This window comes from Primulina huaijiensis, chromosome 5 (genome assembly GCF_012295235.1).
Source record: "Primulina huaijiensis isolate GDHJ02 chromosome 5, ASM1229523v2, whole genome shotgun sequence".
Taxonomy (NCBI): Eukaryota; Viridiplantae; Streptophyta; class Magnoliopsida; order Lamiales; family Gesneriaceae; genus Primulina; species Primulina huaijiensis.
Window position 1 is genome coordinate 23,643,922 of NC_133310.1, and position 25,315 is coordinate 23,669,236.

Below are 25,315 nucleotides of genomic sequence, written 5' to 3' on the forward strand. Positions count from 1 at the left end.
CCCGGTAAATTTAGTCTATTAACAGTCAACATCGTCGTATTTAAAAAACTATCATTCATGTTTTACATGCTACTTAATATATTATGATATATTTTTATAGATAAGAGATTATAAAATGAAAAATAGTGTGAAATAAGTTAAAAACAATATTTTTTAATACATCAAGTGGTTCTATTAGATCACTCATATATCACTTAGTCGCTCTCAGTAACTCTTTGTATTATGACATTATTTTTAAATTTTACATTATCACTCCATTATACTATACTAAAATAGAGTAAATAGACCCCAAACGTGAAGTTGCTCGTATTTTCTATTATAAGAATCATATATCACTCAGTCACTCTCAGTCTCTCTTTGAATTATTTTACGCCACTTTTATATTTTATACTCACACGATTATAATATACTATAATATAGTAAATGGTCCACAAAACATTAATTTGATCACCTTTTATACATTGAATAGTAAAAATATCTTCGATTCATCCATACTAAATCATTAATGTTCAATTACATTTTTTTAAAATAAAAAAAAAAACATCCAACCTTCCACTTCCAAAAAACAATATTTTCTAGTACATCAAGTGGTTATATTAGATCACTCATATATCACTCAGTCGCTCTTTGTATTATGACATTATTTTTATATTTACACTATCACTCCATTATACTATACTAAAATAGAGTAAATAGACCCAAACGTGAAGTTGCTCATATTTTCTATTATAAGAATTATATACCACTCAGTCGCTTTCAGTCGCTCTTTGAATTATTTTACGTCACTTTTATATTTTATATTCACACGATTATAATATACTATAACATAGTAAATAGTCCACAAAACATTAATTTGATCACCTTTTATAGATTGAATAGTACAAAATATTTTCGATTCATTCATACAAAATCATTAATGTTCAATTACATTCTATGTTCAAATTACTACCATCAATGGAAATAGCTGTCCATTCTTTAGATTCGGATAACCATGTATAAATTCATTGTTCATCACTCTTCCACTCTCCATTAGAATTAATCAAAATCTGGATGATCGTCATTCCTAAAGATGTCATAAAAATTAAATGATTTAACATATAATCGGATGACATAACATATCAAAGTGGGCGACTGAAAACAGAATTGAGCGACTGAAAACAGAATTAGGTCACTGAACCCATAATGTTTGGGCGACCGAACAATTAAGAATGAAATATATGAAAAATTATATTTACAATATATACATTGTAATAAAAACCAGTAAATCGATAAAAAAAAATTGAGATGACATTAGAACTTACACATGATTTAAAATCTCTGACAATGTTGAGAAAAATTGATCCTTTTTTAGGAAACTAATGACTACAATATTCTCTTGCTTAATGTAGAGGGAAAAAAAATTGAAGAGAAGACCAATGAGTGAATGATGAAGAAAAGAAGAATCGTTGTGAGAAGGATGAGAAGAATGGAGAGAACAAAAATCCATTTCCTTTCTCTCCTTTTTGTTTCTACTCTTCTTTTGTTTTTTAATTAATTAATTATTTTTTTAAGTGGATGTTATTTATCAAATTTTGAATTCTAAAAGGCTAATATTTAAAATTAAAATTTATTTAGGGTTAGATTTTAAATTGCCCCATTTTTATGGTCACCTATCATTTTATCCCGACTTAAAAAATTATATATTATAATCCAAAAATAATTACATCATTATATACATCATCAAACACTAATTTTCAATATTTTTAACTCTTATTTTCTACACTTCATCTTGTAATGATGATCATGATACAATGATTGTCTTCATTACGTATTTTTTATATTGTCTCATTAAAAACCTTTATTAAGAAAAATTCATTGGGATAAAAACCATAGTAAAGAAAAAGAGTACAGTTAAGTAAACTCCTCTTTATGTTAACACGAATGATTCTTCACAAATTTCGTAGATTGTGCGTCCTAATGTTATATATATGTTTTCTGAATATTATCGTAAGAAGTGCTTTTGTGAAGAGATATGATGAATTTTCACTTGATTGAATGTAATGAATATCATTATCTTTATTCTTCTCAAACTCTTGGGTGAATACGAAGAACTTAGGGTGAATATGTTTAGTTATGTCGTTTTTTATGTATCCTTTGTTCATTTGAGTAACATATGCGGCATTATCTTCATATAGTGTCACAGGCTTCTTGTCGAATGATAATTCACATGAGATTTGAATATGTTGTAGCCACACATATTCACGGCTTGCTTCATGTAGTGCAATAATCTCGGCGTGATTTGATGAAGTTGTTACGAATGCTTGTCTCTGTGAACGCCAAAAAATTGCAGTGCCACCACGAATAAATACATATTCGGTTTGGAAACGTGCTTTGTGTAGATCAGATAAGTACACAACATCAGCATAACCAGTTATATTTTGATTGGTATCTATTGAATACAAAAGTCCCAAATCTGTCGTTTCTCGTAGATAACAGAATATATGTTTAATTCCGTTTCAGTGTCTCTTTGTTGGATATGAGCTAAATCTTGTCAATAAATTTACAGCAAAAGATATATCAGTTCTTGTACAATTTGCAAGATAAATAGGGACACCAATAGCACTTAGATATGGTATTTCTGGACCAAGAATAACTTCATCATTTTCATATGGACGGAATGGATATTTCATATGTTTAATGATCTAACAACTATTGAAATACTTAAAGGATTTGATTTATCCATATTAAAACATTTAAGGACCTTTTTTGTATAATTTGACTGTAAACAAATATTCCACATTTTTTTTGTTCAATTTGCAAACCTAGACAATACTTTGTTTTTCCAAGTTACTTCATTTCAAATTCTTCCTTTAAGTACAACACAACTTGTTGAATTTCCTTATTCGTTGCAATGATGTTTAAACCATCAACAAATACTGAAACGTAATTGCATCAATAACGGGATAATACGTTTCTTCATAATCAATTCCAGGTCTTTGAGAAAAACCTTGTGCGACAAGTCAAGCTTTATATCTTACTATTTCATTTTTCTCATTTCGATTTCGAATAAAAACCCATTTGTAACGTCCCAAAAATCTGAAAGTCCACGTGAACCACATGAATGCAAGTTATTAAAGTTCTTTGGTATTTTATTAAATTGTTTTAAAGCATTAAATGCATGTTTATTTCATAAATTATGGGTTTAATTATTTTTATGCATTTTATGTAGAACTATTGCATGGTAGAATTTATTTCATGAAATTTTAAAGGTTCATGCATTATAGATTTTTAAATTGCATTTCGCGCTCGAACGAGGAATAGAGGCTGGAGAATTATCAGAAAAATTATTTTATTACACGATAAATTTTTATTAATTAATTTAAGATGTTTTAAAGATATTTTTCAATAATTGAGATTTATTGGGTATTTTTACCTACAATATTTTAATTTTTAACAGTACACAAATTTTATCGAATTGGGGGACTTTTGGAGGGCTCGGCTAATATTTTCAAAAACTTTCCAACATGAAATATTTTTCGGGAGTATGTTTGGATTTAATGGGTCTACTTTTAAGTTTATTGGAATTAAAATTCTTTTTAAACTCTTAATTAGCAATTTAAGGCCCATTATCTATTAATTAACTATTTAATTAATACATAAGGACCCATTATACCTACAATCATCACTCCCACAACCGAAACTCACCCCTCCCATTCAGAATTCTCTCGGTTTCATCATTCCCAGCTGAAGGCTCCATCGGTTTGCTCTTGTTCTTGCAAAAGAAATTCATCCGACGTCTCCTCTTCTCGTTCTTGTTCATCAAATCATCCAGGCACGCATTGTATCATTTCTTTTCGCATCACACTCGTTTTATATGCTGTTGAATGGGTTTGTGCATGAAACTTTCGATCCCACCATGTGTGAGTGAGATTTTCGGGTTTCATGTGAACATTGCATTTTTGTGCTTCAATCCTCACGGTTTTCTTGTTGCTGTGCAAGGGGACTGTCGGTTGCTGGTGTTTAGGGCCGAGACATATCATAGTATAGAGGGAAGTAAGGCTGGAGTCGGTGCTATTTGAAGCTTGGTGTAGATCAAGTGTGGTGTCTCATTTTGGTTCGGCTTTGGGAAAGATTGCGTGCAAGGGTCCGACCAGCAGTGCAAGGACTCAACCGTGCCATGGAAAAGACCCTGATGGGTCTGAGGCAGGGCCTGGAAGGGCTCGGCACCTGCTGGAACAGGCCCAAGCGCGATCGAGCTGGTGAATGATGAAATGGTCGCGGTTGTGATCCTTGGTGTCTAGCGGTCGTGGGCTTTGTGCAGCTTGTATGGGGCTGGGGCCGTGAGTCTAAGGTGTCAAGTAGGGTCCCAAGATAGTCAAGGGGAGGTCGGTTCGTGGCTGGACCAGCTGGTTGAAGGCTAGGAGTGTATTATTGGAAAATATGAGGCTTAGGGTTCGAAGGGAGCTGCTGGAAATTTCCAGCGGTTCTTGGGGCTGTTTTCTTGGTTCTTTGAGGGCTGGAAGGAGTGGTCTAGGAGCTTTTAGGATGCGTTGTAAGTATGGTAAAAGTTTGGGAAATTTTGGTTGAGTTTCGGTTCAATTCGGGTTAAAACCGGGACCCCGGTCCAAGTTTTAAAATTATTCGGTTAAGTTATGAAATGAGCTCGAGTTTATGTCTACNAAGGCTCCATCGGTTTGCTCTTGTTCTTGCAAAAGAAATTCATCCGACGTCTCCTCTTCTCGTTCTTGTTCATCAAATCATCCAGGCACGCATTGTATCATTTCTTTTCGCATCACACTCGTTTTATATGCTGTTGAATGGGTTTGTGCATGAAACTTTCGATCCCACCATGTGTGAGTGAGATTTTCGGGTTTCATGTGAACATTGCATTTTTGTGCTTCAATCCTCACGGTTTTCTTGTTGCTGTGCAAGGGGACTGTCGGTTGCTGGTGTTTAGGGCCGAGACATATCATAGTATAGAGGGAAGTAAGGCTGGAGTCGGTGCTATTTGAAGCTTGGTGTAGATCAAGTGTGGTGTCTCATTTTGGTTCGGCTTTGGGAAAGATTGCGTGCAAGGGTCCGACCAGCAGTGCAAGGACTCAACCGTGCCATGGAAAAGACCCTGATGGGTCTGAGGCAGGGCCTGGAAGGGCTCGGCACCTGCTGGAACAGGCCCAAGCGCGATCGAGCTGGTGAATGATGAAATGGTCGCGGTTGTGATCCTTGGTGTCTAGCGGTCGTGGGCTTTGTGCAGCTTGTATGGGGCTGGGGCCGTGAGTCTAAGGTGTCAAGTAGGGTCCCAAGATAGTCAAGGGGAGGTCGGTTCGTGGCTGGACCAGCTGGTTGAAGGCTAGGAGTGTATTATTGGAAAATATGAGGCTTAGGGTTCGAAGGGAGCTGCTGGAAATTTCCAGCGGTTCTTGGGGCTGTTTTCTTGGTTCTTTGAGGGCTGGAAGGAGTGGTCTAGGAGCTTTTAGGATGCGTTGTAAGTATGGTAAAAGTTTGGGAAATTTTGGTTGAGTTTCGGTTCAATTCGGGTTAAAACCGGGACCCCGGTCCAAGTTTTAAAATTATTCGGTTAAGTTATGAAATGAGCTCGAGTTTATGTCTACGGATGCTTTTAAATATGTTTTGGGACATTTTTAAGAGTTTGGTAAGTTTCGGATCAAAATAATGAGTTTTGGATTTATCCTGGATTTAATCGCCGTACGAAACGTTAATTAAAGAATCAATTGAAATGTTTAGAATTAAGCTTAATAAAATTATAAAAAATTATATATAAGCTCAGATAATTATTAGAAGTCTAAGTTTTTAATTTGGGAATTTTACGCTAAGATTTGATTTAATTCGGGATTAAAACACATTAATATGTTATATTTAAAGATTAATTTAAAAGTTATCGATTTAAGCCAAATAAAAATATGAGAAAATTCAGGTAGGCTTAAATAATTATTTGGGACATGTCAGAGTCAATCGAATTAAAAAAATGTAAAAAACGTAAAATTTTACGATAATTTTTGGGTTTTCCTAATACGTTGCATGCTTGGTTTAAAGGAAAAAGTTATGTATATACATGTTTTTATTAAATGGTGAAAATGATGATGTTTTTGAAGGATGAAAATTGGTTGTGACTGACAATGTATATGTATATGTATATGATGACATGAGATATGATGAGCTGAGGCCAAGGTTCAGTGGACGGGTAATGCTATTGCTGATGTCCCCGCCGCCGGGTACCATGGTTTTATAGATAGATCCATCGAATAGAGCTGATACGATAAAGCTGATACGAAAGTCAGAATTAATGAACTGAATTCAATTATTAAAGAAAATGAACACGTATATGACGATATGTTGAGACATGTTATTCCTTATTACATTTATGCTTTTAAGATCATGAAATGTATGTTGATTACAGTACTTTTCACTGTTGCATTTTATATATATGTACTCATTATAACGTTACAGGTGTTTTGAGTTTTTAGACTCACTAGGTGTGAATGATGCAGATGAGCATATTGATCAGAATATTGGAGGTGTTGAAGACTAAGTAGGCAGAGTTGGATGTGTACACGCGAACCCGAGGACCGTATATTCCGCACATCATGTTTTGAGTTAAGAATGGATGTATATTTTCATACTCATTCTTTTTATTATGTTGACGGTTATCAGGAATTTCACACATTTTATATTTGTTTTATTTTTAAAACTTATGTCAAGGGTTGACAAATTGTCTATTTTTTTTTAAAAATGCAGTATTTTCATCTGTTAGTTGATTACTTTTATTTTTTAAATGTGAAATTTTCATATACTATTGCATGCATGCATAAATTTATAATTTTGAAAATGACCTTCCACACTTCAATCGTTTTATGACATCATGCTTGTCTTCAATTTGTTTCTTTGGAATTTCAATTCGAACAGTGGCATTTACAATATCTACTATACTTAAAGCGTGAAAATGGGCAAATTGGCCAGTTTTGGTACGGTTACAAGTTAGGCCCCAACAGGTGTCATGGACCTGCTCTTTCCACCGCAGCACATAACAGGGACAATAGCAAGTGGGATGGGATATTCTCTCCACCACACCATACAGCTGCCGGTTACAGTGAGGTTTGCTCCTTCTTCGTCTCTTCGTTTTCCTCGTCTCCCTTTGTTTTGGTGCCTTGGTTTTCGCCTTTCCCCCACTGCAGCGAGGAAAGCCCAATGAAAACGGTTTGCTTGCTGTGTTGTTCGCAGCCTTCTTCTTTCTGTTCCTTTTTTTTTGTTTATCTTAACATGTTGGGTTTGTTTTTCTTTTGTTCTTGTTTTATGTGTCTGTGCGTTGCTTCCTTTTCAGTTTGTTAGCTTTCTTGCTCTGTTTTTTACCTCGTTTGTTTTGCTCTCTTTTAACATTCTTTCATCTGCTTTCACCTTACCTTGGTTCTCGTCTGCCCCCATTGCAGCGATCAAAGTCCAACAAAAAAAGTTTGCTCTATGCGTTGTCGGCGTCCTTCTTTTTCCAGCTTCTCGGCCTTACCTTTTGTGTACTAAACCGATAGTCATGTGAATAGGACCTTGAGAGAGAATAAATTGGTTCTGATGATGGCATGAAGTTCACCAACAAAATCAGTATGATCGGCAATAATTGAATCAAAGCCCTCAACCAATTAGATCCATTATGAACTTCACGTGTCCTCACCTTCACCCTAGGCCCAAACGAGAACCCACCAAAATTAGAAGTGTTTGCCGGATGCATGCATACCCCCAAAAAACAAATTCCTAAAAATTTCTTCAGCATCAACATCCGCATCATAAAAACCATTAAAACCTTGCATGCCATTTGCAGCACCACCTCGCCTCTCGTACACTGGCTCCTCCGACCCAACAAGATCATATTTTTTCCGGCTCTCCTCATCACTCAGACATTGAAAAGCCTTTGATACACCATCTCCTCCAATACCACCATTAAAAGAACTGTGTGGCTTGCCCACATCGAGGGCAAGTATTAGCATTTTAGGTAAATTTCTGTTTGCTCCCTAAACTTATGGGTAGTTTCAACATACAACTTGAACTCTTGAATTTTGCACCAATTACACAATTTTTCATTATTTTATTTTTGAATGATTCCGAGTAGTAAGAAAATAATAAAAAGTCAAGAAGGTTCTTTAATTTGTGTATATAAATAACACATGTTGTCAATAAATAAAATATGGTGAACATTAAAAATTTATAATATGGTAGGAGAATATATGGTTCTTTAGTTTGTGTACATAAAACAATGGGTAATTTGTGTAAAAATAATAAAAAAATTAAAATATTTATAGCATATCAAAAATTTAAAATTTAAAAAATGTAAAATTTGTATAACAATGCATTAAAATTAAACGAGTGTCGTAAACACATATTAACAAATCATGTCATGAAAAGGGCAATATTCAGGTAAACGTTCTCGATTTTATTTATTTTTACAAAATAAGCCATTTCAAATCATTCAAATTCTACAATATCATGCATTTTAAATTATAAAATGATTATGTCATTTGTGTAACGGTTTCACATATCTATATTCATGATATGAGTCGATATGATATTTAGCTATTGTAAAAATAATAATTTTCACTTAAATAAGCATATATTATACAATACTAGGTAGGGGCACCTCAATTCTTGAGTTGTCTTACCCAGATTTAACACATGATTATTTATATTTTTTTCAGAGTAACTGACCATGTGTAATTATATTTGTGAAGGTTTTATTTAATAATATAATTTTTAAAGATATATATGTATTATGAGTATAACAAATTTTAATTTTCTTTTATATCAGTATTCATACATTTAGTATTTCAAGTTGGCAATGTGCTTAATAGAATAAGAAATTTGGGAAAACAAGGAATTTATAAAGCGAAAATAGTTAGAAAAAATATTGTGTTGGTGTTCGAACGAGAGAAGTTTAATAACAAGTTTCAAACTGACTATAAAGTATTTACTCATCTTAAAATCTAATGAGAGATCTACTCCATAAAAAAGTTATTTTAAATTCGAAAATGGAAGATCATTATTTAAATCGTGATAGTTGTTATAAGGTTGTCACACATAATGACATTGCTGGCGCTAATAGATTTATGAACATGGTAACTTTAACTTAAATACTAGTCGTAATATGACCCATTAAACAATCGATAAAAACATTTAAAATCTTAGTGTATTCAACGCTAAAATATAATAGGAGTTTAAAAAACTAAATGTACCAACCAAGTTAACGTAATAAAACTAAAATAACGAGTGACTACTATATAATTCGGAACAAAAGAACTCAAAATGACTATGAAATTAAATAATTGGATACTAATATAATCTCATAATTTTGTGAAAACCGAAAAATGTGTCATAGATTAACCGGACTATAAAAAAACTGAAGAAAAAGAAATAGGAACAATACACAAACCCTCCATAAATTAAAATAGTTAAAAATAAGTCTTGAAATTGCGGAAGCATTTTATTTTTCAGTTTTATATTTAATATTATTCATGCACACACACAAATATATACAAAAAAACAAAACGAAAAAACAAGTGACAACCTCAGCACCCATGTTCAGCCCGCACTTTGAGAACATTAATATAATAATAGTTAAAAAACTATAAAAAAAAAAAAAAGAAAACTTTTTTCATATCATAATGCAAGAGAATTCTCGAGTAGATGATTTCTTTTATTCAAGAAACTATCCCCATCACGATAACCAGCTTATTTGAGCAAGCATGTTTTCCTTATTTGTTTCGAAGACGAGCTAATGAAAAAATAAGAACTATTAAAATTAATAAAAATAAACTGAATTTAAACTGCTACTGATGGCAAAAGGATATTTTTTTAAAAGTGAGAGAGGGTAGTCATATGCTCAAAGTATTTCCATGCTACTTATTCTTATGTCAATTTTTTTCAACTATAGCGTAATCTAAATTCTTGCATCTCTGATGGTTTAATTCACATCATTCTTACTTCCTTCTCTTTTTTACAGATACAATATTTGTAAGAGATTATGCAACAAGGATAAATCTTTTGAGGGCTGTTATTATAGGACTACAAGGCACTCCCTATCATGATGGTCTTTTGTTTTTGATATTCTGTTCTCTCACGCATATCCTTATGTACCACCAGTACGTCTTTCAATATCTTTATTTTTGGGAACATATATTTATATTTATTTATCCTTTCCTTCGTTTTTTGTTGCTTTGTAGATGCATGGTTTACTATTATTCGTGTGGCTTGCGGCTAAACCCAAACTTGTATGCCTGTGGAAAAGTGTGCCTCAGCTTTTGAACACTTGGGCTTGTAGAGACAATGAAAAGTGACTACTGAAAGCCTGAAATCATCCACCATGTTGCAAGTACGGCTGTCTATTCAGGCTCTTATTCTGAATGCAAATCCTTTCTTTAACGAGCCTGCATATGATACTCGGTATGTTGGCCAAGAGAGAGAGAAATCCAATTTATATAACGAGGATGTATTCATTCTATCGTTGAAGACAGTGATTTATACTTTTAGAAGGCCGCCAAATGTACAAATTATGAACTTTAACTAACTTGTTTTGACATATAATATTACCGTGATACTTGTTATCTGATATACATCTTTTTGCACTTCTATCATTTTGAAGCTATCATGTCCGATCATTTTCGTTCCCATGCCCATGCTATTCTATCAGCATGTAGAGCCTACATGGATGGTACTTTAGTTGGTTCCTTGGTTAATGGAAGCGTCCCAGATGGTACTGCAACTCAGAATATGGGATTGCCAGGTTTGAAGGAAGCTGTTGGAAGAATGTTAAAACATTCTTAAGATGCGCGTACGTTCAATTTAAAGCGGGTAATTAAACTTCTCTCATTTGAACGCAGAGCAATCTTTTTCCTAACTATTTTAACTTCTATAAATTCCTTGTACTTTCTTATTTTTTACTTTCTTAAGCACAACTCCAACTTGAAATAATAATAGTATGACTATGAATATAAAATAAAATAAAAATTACTGTACTCATAATACTTATAGCTTTAAAAATTAAGTTATTGAATAAGACATACATAACTATGAACATATGGATAGTTCCTCTGGNGTACTTTAGTTGGTTCCTTGGTTAATGGAAGCGTCCCAGATGGTACATCCTTTTCACATTATTTAGTTCTCAGATCTAGATGTAATAATGATGATACATACCATGTAATTTTCTTTTCGATATGTTTCTTTTCTATCCCTAAAATTGAAAAGATTTCCTCATTAAAATGACAAGCAGCAAAACGTGATGTAAACACGTCGCCGGTCTGAGGCTCAAGATATCGAATGATTGATGGGCTATCATAACCGATATAAATTCGGGTTTTTTTTAAAAATAATGTAATTTTAAAAATGTTTTTCAAAAATAATGTAAAAAAAAAAACATTTCCAAAACTACTGCAATCCGCGCTTACGGAGCGCGGACGCTGCTTACGTGGAGCAGTGTCCGCGCTTCGTAAGCACGGACGCTGGTCCACGTAAGCGACGGAATATTTTAGCGACAGAATATATATAAAAACTGTCGCTAATTAGCGACGGTTTTTATATATATTCCGTCGCTAAAATATTCCGTCTAGCGACGGTTTATTAAACCGTTGCTAAAAGTGAATCAGCGACAGTTTATAAACCGTCGCTACTTTTCGCGACGGTTCCTTTTCGCAACGGTTTTAAACCGTCGCTGTATTGGAATCAGCGACGGTTTTTAGCAACGGTTTGAAAACCATCGCTAAATGCCAAAATATTATATCATCAGCGTTCACATGTACGTCGCGAATAATCTTGAACTTTCAACGGCTTGCAAATTTGCAGCGTGCAATATACGCTGTCGAAAAATAATTTGCGCGCAGCGAAAAGCCATTTTTTTTGTAGTGAAGATAGAGAAAAAACAGACAATAAGCTCATCAAAAAATATGTTTTTTCAGGAACCTCTACTATTCAACCTAGTTTTTTCAGTGATTCAGGGGTGGCTGACTTTGGTTTGTTTGGTCAGCAGGATTTTAAGACTCCGTCTTGGTCGAACGTACACAATTTTACAAATTTGCTTAATGTTGGTCCGCAGCATCTTGTACATGACAGTCGACCACATAATGATGTTGAGAAATATGAACAACATTCAATTGAGATATCTCAGTCTTGATGAATTTCTTTTTTGTTTTTTTCTCTGTCTTCACTATAACAAAAATGGCTTTCCGTAGCGCATATTGCACGGTGAAGTTGAATATTATCCGCGGAGCGACGATTTTTAAACCGTCGCAAAAAGTAGCGACGGTTTATAAATCGTCGCTGATTCACTTTTAGCAACGGTTATATATATTCCGTCGCTAAAATATTTCGTCACTTACGTGGACCAGCGTCCGTGCTTACGAAGCGCGGACACTGCTCCACGTAAGCAGCGTCCGCGCTCCATAAACGCGGATTGCAGTAGTTTTGGAAATGTTTTTTTTTTACATTATTTTTGAAAAACATTTTTAAAATTACATTATTTTTAAAAAAAAACCTATAAATTTCGATCTTTCTTTGATGTCCCATTTTTGTTCATTGAGGCGGTGCAATAGGCACATATACCATACATCCAAAAATTTTTAGATGAGAAATGTCTGGTATTTTACCAATACAAGCTGCAATGGGGAGTATTTATGATATGCGTCTGATGCGAATTAATATAGCATGATGTAAAATTGTAAGTCCTCATATATAAATAGGGAGTTTTGTTTTCATAATCATTGGTCTAGCAATCAGTTGTAAACGTTTAATCAATGATTCAGCTAATCTATTTTGTGTATGTTCACGAGCAACATGATGCTCAACAGTGATTCTCATTGACATATAATAACCATAGAAAATCTGGGAAGTAAATTCACCAGCATCATCTAGTCTAATTTTCTTGATAGTATAATCGAGAAATTGATTCCACAATTTTATTATTTGAGCAAGTAATCTTGCAAATGCAACATTCTGAGTTGATAATAAACATACATGTGACCATCTGCTGGAGGCATCGATCAATACCATAAAATATTTAAATGTGGATGAATTGGCCCACAAATATCACCCTGGATACGTTCAAGAAACATGGGAGATTCAGTTTGGATTTTAGCTGGTGATGGTCTTATAATAAGTTTTACAAGAGAACATCCTTTACATTGAAACTTATTAATTTGAAAGATTTTCTGGTCTTTCAGCAGATGATCATGTGTATTTTCTATAATTCTTCGCATCATTATTGAACCAGGATGTCTTAATCGATCATGTCAATTATTTAATATTGAAGAATTATCAACTGCCATGTTTGATTCAATTGGACTTATATATGTATACTGCAATCCAGTAGGGAGCATTGATAATTTTTTAACTACATATTTCTTTCTTGATTTATATGTGATAAAACACATATATTTTTCATTTCCTTCATTTATTGTTTGAGTATCATACTCATGATAATATATGTCATTAAAACTCAACAAATTCTTTTCGATTGTGGTGAATACAAAGTATCATTTATCAGAAATTTTGTACCATTAAATAACAAAAAATGTGCTTTACAACAACATTTAATCAAGTCTACAAGGCTTGATATTGTATTCACAGTGTTTTTGTTGATTTTAGTTATAAGAAATATCTTTTATCTCGGAGAATAGTGTGCGTTGAATCACTAATAGGTATGCAAACTTTCATATGATTAGTTCATTGTTTAGCTTTGTTCATAGCATTTTCCATCTTTGAACTTAAAAAATATGCAATGAAAAAAATTACTGACAATACATATATAATTTATTGAAAAATATAACACATATCATAATTATACAATAAAAAACATTATCATATGAGTACATGAAAAAAAAATATTTTACATTTTTATTCCACCAGTATATTGATCATTTTCAGAGAAATCATTCAGAAAATCTGCAGCATCAAAACGAGTTGAATAACTCAAACGATCAATGTGTTCAGTGAAGTTGATCTCTTTTTCTTTTCCCTTTATTGATTCTTTATAGAACTTACAAAGGTGCTCGGGGGCTTGATAAATTCGAGACCAATGTCCTGGAGTGCCGCATCTAAAACAAGAACTTTCAAATCGTTTTGAGTAATTTTCATCAACACTCATGTTCTCATGATGCATTTTTAGTGGGTGGTTCGTAACGACTTTTTGAGATGAGTTATAGAAGTAACTATCTCGGTTGTTTTCAAAACCAAGGCCGCGACCACGACCACGACCACTTCCACGTCCACGAATACGACCTCGATTTTGACCTCGACCAAAACCTTGTCTACGACTTTGATTTTGGTTTCCAGGTTTAAATTCATTTTTACTTACGACATTTACTTCTGGAAATGCTGTTGATCCAGTGGGTCGGGACTGATGATTTCTCATTAGCAGCTCGTTGTTTTTTTCTGCCACAAGAAGACATGCGATAAGTTCAGAATATATCGCAAATCCACATACTCTATATTGTTGTTGTAGAGTTATATTTGATGCGTGAAAAGTGGAAAATATTTTTTCAAGTATTTCCGATTCCGTAACCTCATGTCCACAAAATTTTAATTGCGATATTATTCGATACATTGTCGAGGTGTAACCATCGAATTTCTTAAAATTTTGGAATCTTAACGTATTTCATTCATCACGGAAGGTCGGAAGTATAACTTCTCTTATATGTTCAAATCTTTCCTTTTAACTCTTTCCATAAAGTCATGTGATTTTTTCAATGAGATATTCATATTTTAATCATTCATCAAGATGTCGAGCGCATCTATATATCATATCGAATTCGAGTAGAATTTTAACCGAGCCGTTTACGAGTTACTCACGACTCACTTTCACTTTAAGATTGTTGTGATTCAAAATAAAATCATACAGTGACATGTGATCATAAACTATTACTGTGTCGCACAACACTCCAAATCAAAGAGAAAAAAAGGCAAAATTATAAAACATTGATACATCTTAATACCAAGTTCTATACAATGAACACATATATAAAACAAGATTAAAGGCCTACCCCATAAATCAATGTAGTATTAAAACATATCATTAATAGTATGCTCAAAGCTGACAAAGAAGTGAAGGCCTGTAGAAGGCATGGCTTTGTGCAATCTCAATGCGATCTCGGGGATCGTTCAAGTGTTCGTCTCTCAGAGCTTCCAGAATTGCTTGCACTCCTTGTTCCCTTCACATGGAAACAAACAAGAAAATATTAACTACTCTCTTTAGTATGTACCGGGATATGATCAAAATCACCTTGTTATAAGAGTTCTATACAGAGTTTTTAAGATGGGGCAGAGCTCGAGTTGGGCTGCTGGCTTGTTTGCTTCAGGGTGCGGCACACTCAAACTTGGCTGACTTAGAAGTTCGTAAAATGCTTCGATAGCTGAAACTCCCTGGAAAATTTCTAGAATAAGTAAATATAATGAATATGCATATCTAACAGTTTGAGATAGACCTGAATAGTTCCTTTGCCACTGATGCTATCTCCCATATCCAAGGTCAGTTGTCCCTTGGCTATCATCTGTCCGTACCATGCATTGCGACCTTTTAATAAGGTGACGTATGTGTCTGCGAGCAAAGGACCTGCAAGCTTCTCAGGTTCTTCAGCCAACAAATGTGTTATGAATATCATTTCTGATGTGCAGTGTGCAAAATATACAGATTTGCTGGTCGCACTTTCACTTGTTAGAGCTGCCACCACCTGAGGAAAACCAAGTTCAAATTTAGGACTACAATTGATCAATATCATAAGCAAATATTCACTAGTTTCCCCGGCAATCAGCTGTGAATACAACCACGACTTATTCCAGATGCAGAAGAAATATGTTAATGTTCAAATGGAGATCAAGATTACCAGCTCCAATGGCATAGACATTTTTAAGGCCTCCCATAACTTCGTGCGTCACAAGATCGCTATTATCCAATACAATGAAGTGAGACTGCCTTAAGAATTTTGCAAGAGGCAATCTCCATTTTTCAGCACCACATATACGAGCATTAGCATATTCCTTATTGTAAATCTCCGAAGCAATATTTGGTCCACCAAGATACAAAATGTTTTCTATTGGGATTCCAGCTGCCAGATGATGCTGTATAATTAACTATAACCGAATACAGAAAAGAAGCATAACAAGTGAGTGCTTGCTTACTCGCTCTATTGATCATTTGTGTATGAGTAATTATGCGAGGAAAAGGGGCCAACTCAGCCTCTATACCCTTGGCCAATGATATGATAACTGGCGTGGTAATTCTCTCTTTCCAATATTTACTAATTTCTTCAAAAACATCGCGAGTTTCGGTTGATGGTAATCCATTAATTACTATATCGGCATCCCAAACAGCCTCTTGCAAGTTGGTCACAAACTTCACAGGACAAAGTGGAGTATCGATCATGTTAAGACAGAACCCATCCTTTAAAATCTCGTCGGCGTACGAAGTCCTATCACCCAAACGAGCCTCAACATACTTTAGATATGCGCATTTCCTTATCAATCTCCTCAATACATCTTCTCTTGAATTTATCACTTCAAACAAGCGCTCAGCCGTCGCTTTATCAACAGCTCTTCCAGCCCTCCTCCATATCCTGATTTCAACTTTTTCTCGAAACTGGCCATATGTATCTTGAAGCAATGCTGCAAAAACAGTTCCCCAAGCACCTGCCCCGACACCAACAATCTTCAAAAGATCGCCATCCACCTTGCCTAAGTATTTTCGGAGTTCATCGAGTTTTTCTTCAAGACCATTATGGTTTAGCGCGAGTCCGTTCACAAACTGCTCGTTGCTAGTGAAGCCGATGCTGCCAAGCGTCTTTTTCAAGAAACAATCAGAATCTGATAATTACCAAAACAATGCAGCAACTGAATGTGATCAAAGTACCAAAAAGTAAATAAATCTCAAGAACAGCAGTCCCCAGAAACTGATTCTTGGATTCTGCTTAATACTTGGAACAACCAACTTTTGATTTTCCAAGACAAAAGCTCCAGATTTCCAAAACCTTTTGTAAGATTCAAACTGGTCTAAAATTGAAATTTGCTCACCTATATTGGAACCAACTCGTGATGCCGGTTTTCATTTTAATTCATAAAATACTAGCATTAATACATTACAAAACTTGGTAATTTCCGCCCGAGTTTGTCCATCTATCTACCAAAAAAAGACACAAACCTTTACTTGTCGATGACATGAAATAACTAATTATCAAAATTCTAAAAACCCCATGAAACCAATTAAGATTTGCAAGCATGAGTATAATAGAAAGAAAGAAATCAAGAAAAATGCTTGCTTGCACCTGTGAAAACTGAGCAGTTGACAATTATCTAGCTTTTGTGACCCTTCTCATTCAAGATTATATCTTTATACATTCACTCATGTAAAATGTGTATGCCTATGTGAGTATTACTTTCGATTGATTTATGAAAGAGGACACAGTTGGGTATCAAACCAAACCATACGCCTTTAAAGTTTTGACCAACTCATCTTCTCAAACACAACGGATATTAATTAGGAGGCTATTTTGTTCACATTCTCAACTCCAAACTACAAATGTGACGCAACCATACAAGAGTGATGGTGTATAATATAATATCTGAGGGAGCTAATTAATAGATTAAATAATTTTCTTTTTAAAAGCGAAACATAAGTGTCAAACTAGCCTGTAGTATAATTAATCACATCATTACATTAATTATTATTATTATTTTACGTAATTACAAATCCGAGGTCACAATCACAAGTCATGAATGTAAGAAAATAATTGCAAAAGTTTTAGAAATAGAAATCTGATGAAATAAATGATCATATTGTAAAATTGTACTTAGTTCTGCAAATCATAATTTAATAATCCCTAATACATTCCATCCCCTCAATTTACTCCCATTCTTGGATCTTGGTCTAACCAAATGCCTTTCCCTTTTGTAATAACAGAACCAAGAAAACACACTCAAATCTGAAAAAATGTTATGAAAACTAAGGAATCATCAAATCCGAAAGTCCCACAAAGAAAAATATGTCATCGTTGATTCAATCTCCAGCTTCAAGAAAACAGGCCATCCAAGTCACCTCCCTCATAATCCTTTGGTACTCGACCAACATTGGTGTCCTCCTCCTCAACAAGTTCTTGCTCTCAAGTTATGGATTTGCCTTTCCCATCTTCCTCACAATGTGCCACATGTCAGCCTGTGCGGTCTTCAGTTACATCTCCATTGTGTTACTTAAAGTTGTGCCGATGCAGAGGATCAAATCCAGGTCTCAGTTCTTCAGGATCGCCACCCTCAGCGTTGTGTTCTGTGGGTCTGTCGTGGGTGGCAACATTTCTTTGAAATATTTGCCCGTATCGTTTAATCAAGCTGTGGGTTCGACCACACCCTTTTTTACTGCCTTGTTTGCTTATATGATGACCCTTAAGCGGGAGGCATGGGTTACCTATGCTTGTCTTGTACCTGTGGTTGCTGGGGTTGTCATTGCTAGTGGGGTATGCTTTTTATCTCCTACTTAGATCTACTTGTTTTTGTCATTTCTTTTATGGCGATTCTTTTGGCAAGATTTCAATCTCGTGTGGGTTCTGTTGCGGAAGATTTGATCTTTATCATCATCATTATTAATATTATTTGTCCAGATTTAGTTTTGATGTGGTGTGATTTGAGTGTTCTCTAAGATCAGATCTGGAATTTGTTCAATGTTCAGATTTGAATTTATGTTGTATGGGTATTGTTCGTGGGCTGTTTAATCATTGTAATTTGGCTGCATTTTTTGTGGTGAGACATAAAACTGAATCTATGTAGTCTCCGTTTACACTGTATCCCCTCCGCATGAGAAAAGACGTACAAGTCTGGACGGTTTACCTGGGGAGACGTAGAGTTTGTAAACTAAAATATTCATGCCTCAAAGTGCATGCATAGGAAGTGGACATTCAAGAAAATTACTTTCTACCCCTTTTCTTAGAGTGTCACATGGCTTGCAGTGAGCCTCAAATTTTGCCACTATCTGCTTTTTGTGTTTTTATGCTCAGAAAACCAATGTTTCGTCTTCTGTCGAGCTTCGTTTTTGGTGAAATATTCTCGAACGTTAACCTAAAGCAATTTGTATTGTGGACTATAGTTTCTCAATCATTTCCGTCACCTGTTGTGGCATTCTCAAGAAATTCGCGTCTTGGACATAGTTTTTCGATAATCTCCATGATGAGTTGGCATTTCAAGATATATTCACTATTTTATCTTCTCCTCTGCCTGTCGCCAATTGTGAACTATGGTTCCTATAATTGGTTGCAGGGCGAGCCAAGCTTTCATCTGTATGGATTTGTCATGTGCATAGGTGCAACCGCAGCTAGGGCTTTCAAGTCTGTGCTACAAGGAGTCCTCCTCTCAAACGAAGGGTATGCTACAAATTTATGTACATGCGAATGAGTCGCCTTTCATTTCATATAAATAAATAAACTTCAATTATTATTCTTTATATCCATTTTCTTTATTTGAGAATTTGCTTGCATCCGCGTCTAGCGTTGAAATTTAATTACCTCAAGCTCCACTCTCTCTGCAATAATCATCGAGAGTATGAAGTAGAAACAGCAATAATTGCCCCTTTTCTGCTTTGCTCAGTAAAAATTTGGAGTCCACTTTGATTGATATATATATATATATATATGTTATCGTGTGTTGCACAATAAGCCTATATAACATACACTCGATGATGATGCAGGGAAAAGTTGAACTCAATGAATTTGATGCTTTACATGTCCCCAATTGCAGTCATAGTTTTACTTCCTGCAGCCCTTGTGATGGAACCCAATGTATTGGAAGTCACAGTTTTACTTGGAATTGAACATAAATTCATGTGGCTTCTTCTTTTGCTTAATTCAACTTTGGCTTATGGAGCCAACTTGTGCAATTTCTTGGTGACTAAGCATACAAGTGCATTAACTCTCCAGGTTCTCTCTCTCTCTCTCTCTTAAAATTGACGAAGGCAGTGTAGCTTCTACTTATGGACATGACTGCAAAATATTCGCCTCCGAAACCTCTGAAGAACTGAAATCTTTAAATCTTGAACCAAAAAACTTGATAAGTTAAAACTTCTTAGATTTGCGTCTTATGAATTTGTTGATACATGAATCATTATTTGTTATTCTTGATCAGGTGTTGGGCAATGCAAAGGGTGCAGTAGCCGTTGTCATTTCAATACTTATTTTTCGCAACCCTGTAACGTTTATCGGTATTGCTGGTTACACTATGACTGTGATGGGGGTGGTTGCTTATGGAGAAACCAAAAGGAGATACAAATGATGATGTCATCTGTGCAGTTTGGATCTCGTGTTCTTCATATCATTTCATCTAATGTTTATACATACATACATGTGCACGACATGTATCTTTTGATGAGCGTTCATCATCAATCAGCTGGTGTAAAGTAGTAAATTGGATGTAGTGTAGAACAAGATTTACTTTCCTGTGGATGTAAAGGAGAAGAAGCCGATGGGAATCAGTTTAGTTTAGTCGCAGTTCTCATACTTTTAGTATTTTCCATTCGGGACAAATGTAATACACATGCGATTATCATGTGACTAAATGCATAGAATGAATTCCGAGTCTATTGATATTGGTTTGGTCTGGAATTGACAATAAGTCATACCTCGAGATGGAATTTCCTCGAATGCTTGTAATTATTCTTTCATTTGTTGCTTTAAATGTCTTAAACTATATTAATCGTCCATTTAAAAATCTTAATAATTGGCTTATACATCATTTTCAGTCAAACCAACGAAACAAAGTTTGCAACAATTTTCGTGGGAGAATTACGAACTCCAAAGCTTCATGACTAATAAACACAAGGATTGGGAACCTCCAATATATTGAACACGGAGCTGGGAAAAACCAACATTCATTTCATTGACAAAGAGTGTCGTTATGGGCAAAAGGTACATGTCACCGAGGCTCGGCATAAAATATTCGAAATAGATTTATTTGTAACAACCCTAGAGGTTACTAATGCTTCAATCCTCGCCATCATCAAAGTACTACGAAAACCAGCAGGCAAAAACTCAGATTCACAAGTCCCAAATTTCTTGTCATGGACTTCTGGATCTACTCATGAATTGGACACAAGGAAGACAGAAGAGTAATCAATTCCAATCCCTGATACCAAACACATACCAATACTCGCATTGGCCTAAGTTGAAACCATCCCCAGTCCAAACCTACTTGTATCCAATTTTTTATTTGTTTCATTTTCTTTTTCATAATTGAAATTGAAAATACGAAAATGTTCCATGGAACTTTAGAAAGTGCCATGACAGGGCTAAACATGGAATTCAACAAATACCCTTGAATCAATCCTTTGAAGGGCTGCTCCAGATATATACCATTTGAATGCGATTTCTTTTAGGCGATGTCTGGACCACTCGGAAGCTGATCATAACCATCATGCTGTCGAGTAGCAACGGTAGTCTTTCTGTCAACAGGAATACACTTCAAAATAACTGCAATAGGCATGCTGACGGCACCAAATAGGATGCTTAGTAACCATAGTTGCCAATTCAAAGGTACAATGCCAGTAAATGTGCCCAAGAATTCAACTATGATCACTTGGAATGCCACTGTAGACACGATGATTCCTAAAAATATCCAGTTTCCGAACAGTCCATGGAAAATGTTTATCTTCTCAATATCACGGCTATTTATTTCATTGAAGACCTGGATGACGCCAGAAAAAAAAAATTCATGATTTAGCAGGACACAAGTTCTCTCTTTGCGATTGACAGGGAGGGATGGCACATGGATTTGTGTAAATAGTGCCATATTTTCCTTATACAATCAATGAGTACACGTGAGCCACATTGCTCCACTCAACTGAGCTCGAGTTACTCAAGTTGAACTCAACCACAAGTAATTTACTTGTATTACTTTTTTTGCTGTTCAATCTTGGATTATTTCATAAGAGGTTTTGATAACTACTTCTAAGAAGAACTGTCCCTGGGCACATTTTAATTTTTCTAGTTTTTTGAAAATATTAAGCTTTTCAAACTTGAGCTCCTACCACTCCATACCAAAGCAAGTCAAGTTCGAGTATAATAATTAACAACTTGACCGGGCAAGGGCAGTTGAATTGCCCGTCCAAGTCAAAGTTGAGTACAGCACCGTTCAAGCTCGAGTGAACTTGTTTGCAACCACTAATTCCACCAACACATAATTAGAGAAAATATGAAGGGGCTGGAATATGGGGTCAACGTAGTAAATTGAGGTAGAAGAAATTGCAACATGGCAAACACATAAGTCAAAAGTAGCAGAAATTATTACCTGACAGAACACGAAGGTGTTGAATATGAAAGTATTCAGTACTGCTGTAGCATCAGAACCTTGGAGTCCCAATGTTTATTTCCCTAGAAAATTGAGGACTAACAAGACAGCCAGCTGATAAATGCTATGACCAATGATATTTCTCCACATGCTCATGGTAATAAAATTCTCGGTCCTTAAAACAGGAGGCCTCTTCATCAGTTCATCATTTGGCCGTTCAGTGGCTAGTGCAAGTGCACCTAGAGTGTCCATAATTAGGTTTACCCAAAGTAATTGCACTGCTGTTAGTGGAGCTGATCCTGGAATTGACAATAGAAGTAGAAGAAATATAAAATAGCAAGCAGATAATGCAGAAAGGGAAAGACGATTGTGTTAATTGTTAAGAACAGCAATATTGTCACATGATAAAAACTTTTCAAGTGAAACCTCATTGAGTGTGGATACTGGATACAAATTTTCTTGTAACTTGAAATGGGGTATATGGACACACCATTAATCACCCTTTTCCTTCTTTCTTTAAACAAAAAAGGGTGGTTGGTGGGTCGATGCAAGTTAAAAAAAGTACCTGAGACACACGCAGATACAAAATTGATCACGAGGGCAACAATATTAACAGTCAACTGGAATTGCACAAATTTCTGTATGTTGATGTACACGGATCGCCCCCATTTTGCAACATTTACAATTGTAGCAAAATTATCATCTAATACAATCACATCTGCGCTTTCTTTTGCAACCTGTATATATTGTTATAAGATGCATCAGGAATTATTTTTGATTGAAAATACAAGCCAATCAAAAGAATTTTGTTCCAGTCCAACACTTCAATTCTTTGAAAGAAAGTAAGATTTGAAGGCTGCAGATTTAAAATTTCATACACAAGTATCTTGTACAGATAGAGACCATAAGGACCCACATCTGTTCCAGAAATGCCCATAGCAAGTCCAATGTCAGCCTCATGCAAAGCAGGGGCGTCATTTGTCCAGCCACCAGTAACTGCAACAACCTCTTTAAGAATGCTTCTGGAAGTCCTTACCAGAACATGCTTGTCCGTAGGTGATGACCGAGCCATTACCTATGTCAAGATCATAATAATTTAGGCAGCTTTATGAGTATCCACATTGTTCCAAAGGATTAAATATATGCATAAACATTGGACACCTTAAGTTTTGGTATAGTCAGGCGCATCTCATCTGAAGTCTTGTTGCGAAACTCTGGTCCTTCAACAGAATCATCACCATCGGTGAGTATTCCACACTCTTTGGCAATTGCTTTAGCTGTATTAATATTATCACCGGTAACCATGCGTACAGAAATTCCAGCTGCAAAACAAGTTCTCACTGCTTCTTTTACACCGGGCCGAACTGGATCCTTAATTCCCACGACTGCAATCAACGTATAGCCACAATCAGGGATCCTACTTGCCGTCGAGCCATCATCAAATGTCCTTGAATGCTATGCAAAGTGTACGCAAAGCTTCAAAAGAGAAATCATTGATGGCATTCCTAATATTGTTCATTTCTTCTGTTGACAAAGGAACAGTTTCTCCATCTGCATTAATTCCATTGTCACACATTTTTAGAACAATTTCAGATGCACCTTTACAAAATGCTCGGACCTTGTCGTCTGGAAGACCCACAAGCACGGACATCATTTTCTTCTCCGAATTAAAAGGTTCAACCTTCAACAATTGGCACAGCCGACGTTGCTCATCAAAATCACCACCCAAAAGCAATCCATACTCTAGTATTGCTGTTTCTGTTGGTGTACCCATAATGGAACTCTTCATATCTTTATTCTTGACTACCTCAGAACCTGTATCGTTGAATATTGCTTGCAAGAGAAAATTTAATACATTTTCTGATACATCTGAATCAAGTGCGTCCCTGCCTCCACTGTGGTCAACCACTTTTGCTCTTCCACAAATCCATATTTTACTCACAACCATATGGTTTGTGGTCAATGTACCTGTTTTGTCGGTGCAAATGCAAGTAGCAGAACCCATAGTCTCACATGCAGATAAACGTCTCACTAGAGCTTTGTCATTCATTAACTTCTTCATGGCAAACGCAAGACTTAGTGTCACTGCCAGGGGTAATCCCTCTGGAACGGCAACAACAATTATAGTAACAGCAGTGGCAAAGTAATTCAAAAGCTGCAGAGCATCACGAGAAGACCATTTTGTAAATTCATGGTTCAGTTTTTTTTTTTACCAAAAATCTGACAGTCAGGACTGTGAAAGTTAAAAGAGCAAATACCAGTCCGATTTTACCGATAATTGTAGCGACGCCATTTAGCTTCACCTGAAGTGGGGTCTCGTCTTCGCCCCCCTCACTTAGTGTTTCCATCAACTTTCCCCATTCGGTTCTCATACCAACAGTAGTCACCAACATCTTACCCGACCCATGTTGTACTTTTGATCCTGCCAAAAGAAAAGGTCTCTTTTCATGTATATTTATAGGCACGCTTTCCCCGGTCAAGCTTGATTGATCAATCAACAAGTTGTGTCCTGATATAAATATCCCATCTGCAGGAACCAGGTCTCCAATAGAAAGATGAACAATATCTCCAAAAACCAAGTCATATACGGAGATTTTTTGTCGAAATCCTTCTCTAATGACCTGGATAAAAATCTTCTTCTTTTCTTTGTCTAACTCCTTGAACTGTAATGATTGCTTGTAGTCACTGATTGCAGTAACAGTGACCACCAAGCATATGCTAAGTAAAATTCCAAAGGCATGTATTGCTAAGTAAAATTCCAAAGCCATCATACATGCCTTTGGGCAACCCTTCAGTGGCAACTCCCACTCCAATAGAGACAACAGCACAAACTATAAGGATGATAAGAGTTAATTAAACAACAACAATTTATGGCAAGTAAACTGAAGTCGAATAAAAACAAAGAAACACAATTAAACAAAAAAAATTCAATCATATAAACAACTGAATCAAATTATCGTATCAACAAAGCTACGTCATACTTTAGAATGAAAAATTAGTTCATAACGAAATCTAAACAAAAATAAGACATGTTCGA

The 25,315-nt window shown here is 35.4% G+C and overlaps 2 protein-coding genes and 1 pseudogene across 2 annotated transcripts; 1 reads left to right on the top strand and 2 right to left on the bottom strand.

Moving 5' to 3' along the window:
• Positions 1 to 14,901: 14,901 nt before the first annotated feature.
• On the bottom strand, positions 14,902 to 17,421 carry LOC140977386 (probable glycerol-3-phosphate dehydrogenase [NAD(+)] 1, cytosolic). The gene is made up of 7 exons (XM_073442134.1): positions 17,283 to 17,421; positions 17,032 to 17,133; positions 16,144 to 16,790; positions 15,846 to 16,070; positions 15,450 to 15,694; positions 15,248 to 15,387; positions 14,902 to 15,176 (listed from the first exon to the last, which is right to left on the bottom strand). Exons 2-7 carry the CDS (start codon positions 17,064 to 17,066, stop codon positions 15,053 to 15,055), a joined length of 1,416 nt encoding a protein of 471 aa, XP_073298235.1. The 5' UTR covers positions 17,067 to 17,133; positions 17,283 to 17,421; the 3' UTR covers positions 14,902 to 15,052.
• Positions 17,422 to 17,831: 410 nt separating this feature from the next.
• LOC140977387 (UDP-URONIC ACID TRANSPORTER 1-like) lies at positions 17,832 to 20,682 on the top strand. The gene is made up of 4 exons (XM_073442135.1): positions 17,832 to 18,464; positions 19,261 to 19,364; positions 19,688 to 19,916; positions 20,122 to 20,682. The coding sequence occupies exons 1-4, from the start codon at positions 18,000 to 18,002 to the stop codon at positions 20,266 to 20,268; spliced, it is 945 nt and encodes a 314-aa protein (XP_073298236.1). The 5' UTR covers positions 17,832 to 17,999; the 3' UTR covers positions 20,269 to 20,682.
• A 128-nt stretch (positions 20,683 to 20,810) lies between these two features.
• On the bottom strand, positions 20,811 to 25,012 carry LOC140977388 (calcium-transporting ATPase 4, plasma membrane-type-like; annotated as a pseudogene).
• Between the last annotated feature and the right edge of the window lie 303 nt (positions 25,013 to 25,315).

Excerpts from the sequence above, each read along its gene's own strand:
- LOC140977386 (XM_073442134.1), bottom strand. The coding sequence starts at position 17,066 with ATGAAAACCGGCATCACGAGTTGGTTCCAATATAG. Across the intron at positions 15,388-15,449 it reads GTGGCAAAGGAACTATTCAG|GGAGTTTCAGCTATCGAAGC; the intron begins GTCTATCTCAAA and ends GAAATTTTCCAG. Across the intron at positions 15,177-15,247 it reads TATAGAACTCTTATAACAAG|GGAACAAGGAGTGCAAGCAA; the intron begins GTGATTTTGATC and ends TTCCATGTGAAG.
- LOC140977387 (XM_073442135.1), top strand. The coding sequence starts at position 18,000 with ATGTCATCGTTGATTCAATCTCCAGCTTCAAGAAAACAGGCCATCCAA. Across the intron at positions 18,465-19,260 it reads GGGTTGTCATTGCTAGTGGG|GGCGAGCCAAGCTTTCATCT; the intron begins GTATGCTTTTTA and ends AATTGGTTGCAG. Across the intron at positions 19,917-20,121 it reads CAAGTGCATTAACTCTCCAG|GTGTTGGGCAATGCAAAGGG; the intron begins GTTCTCTCTCTC and ends ATTCTTGATCAG.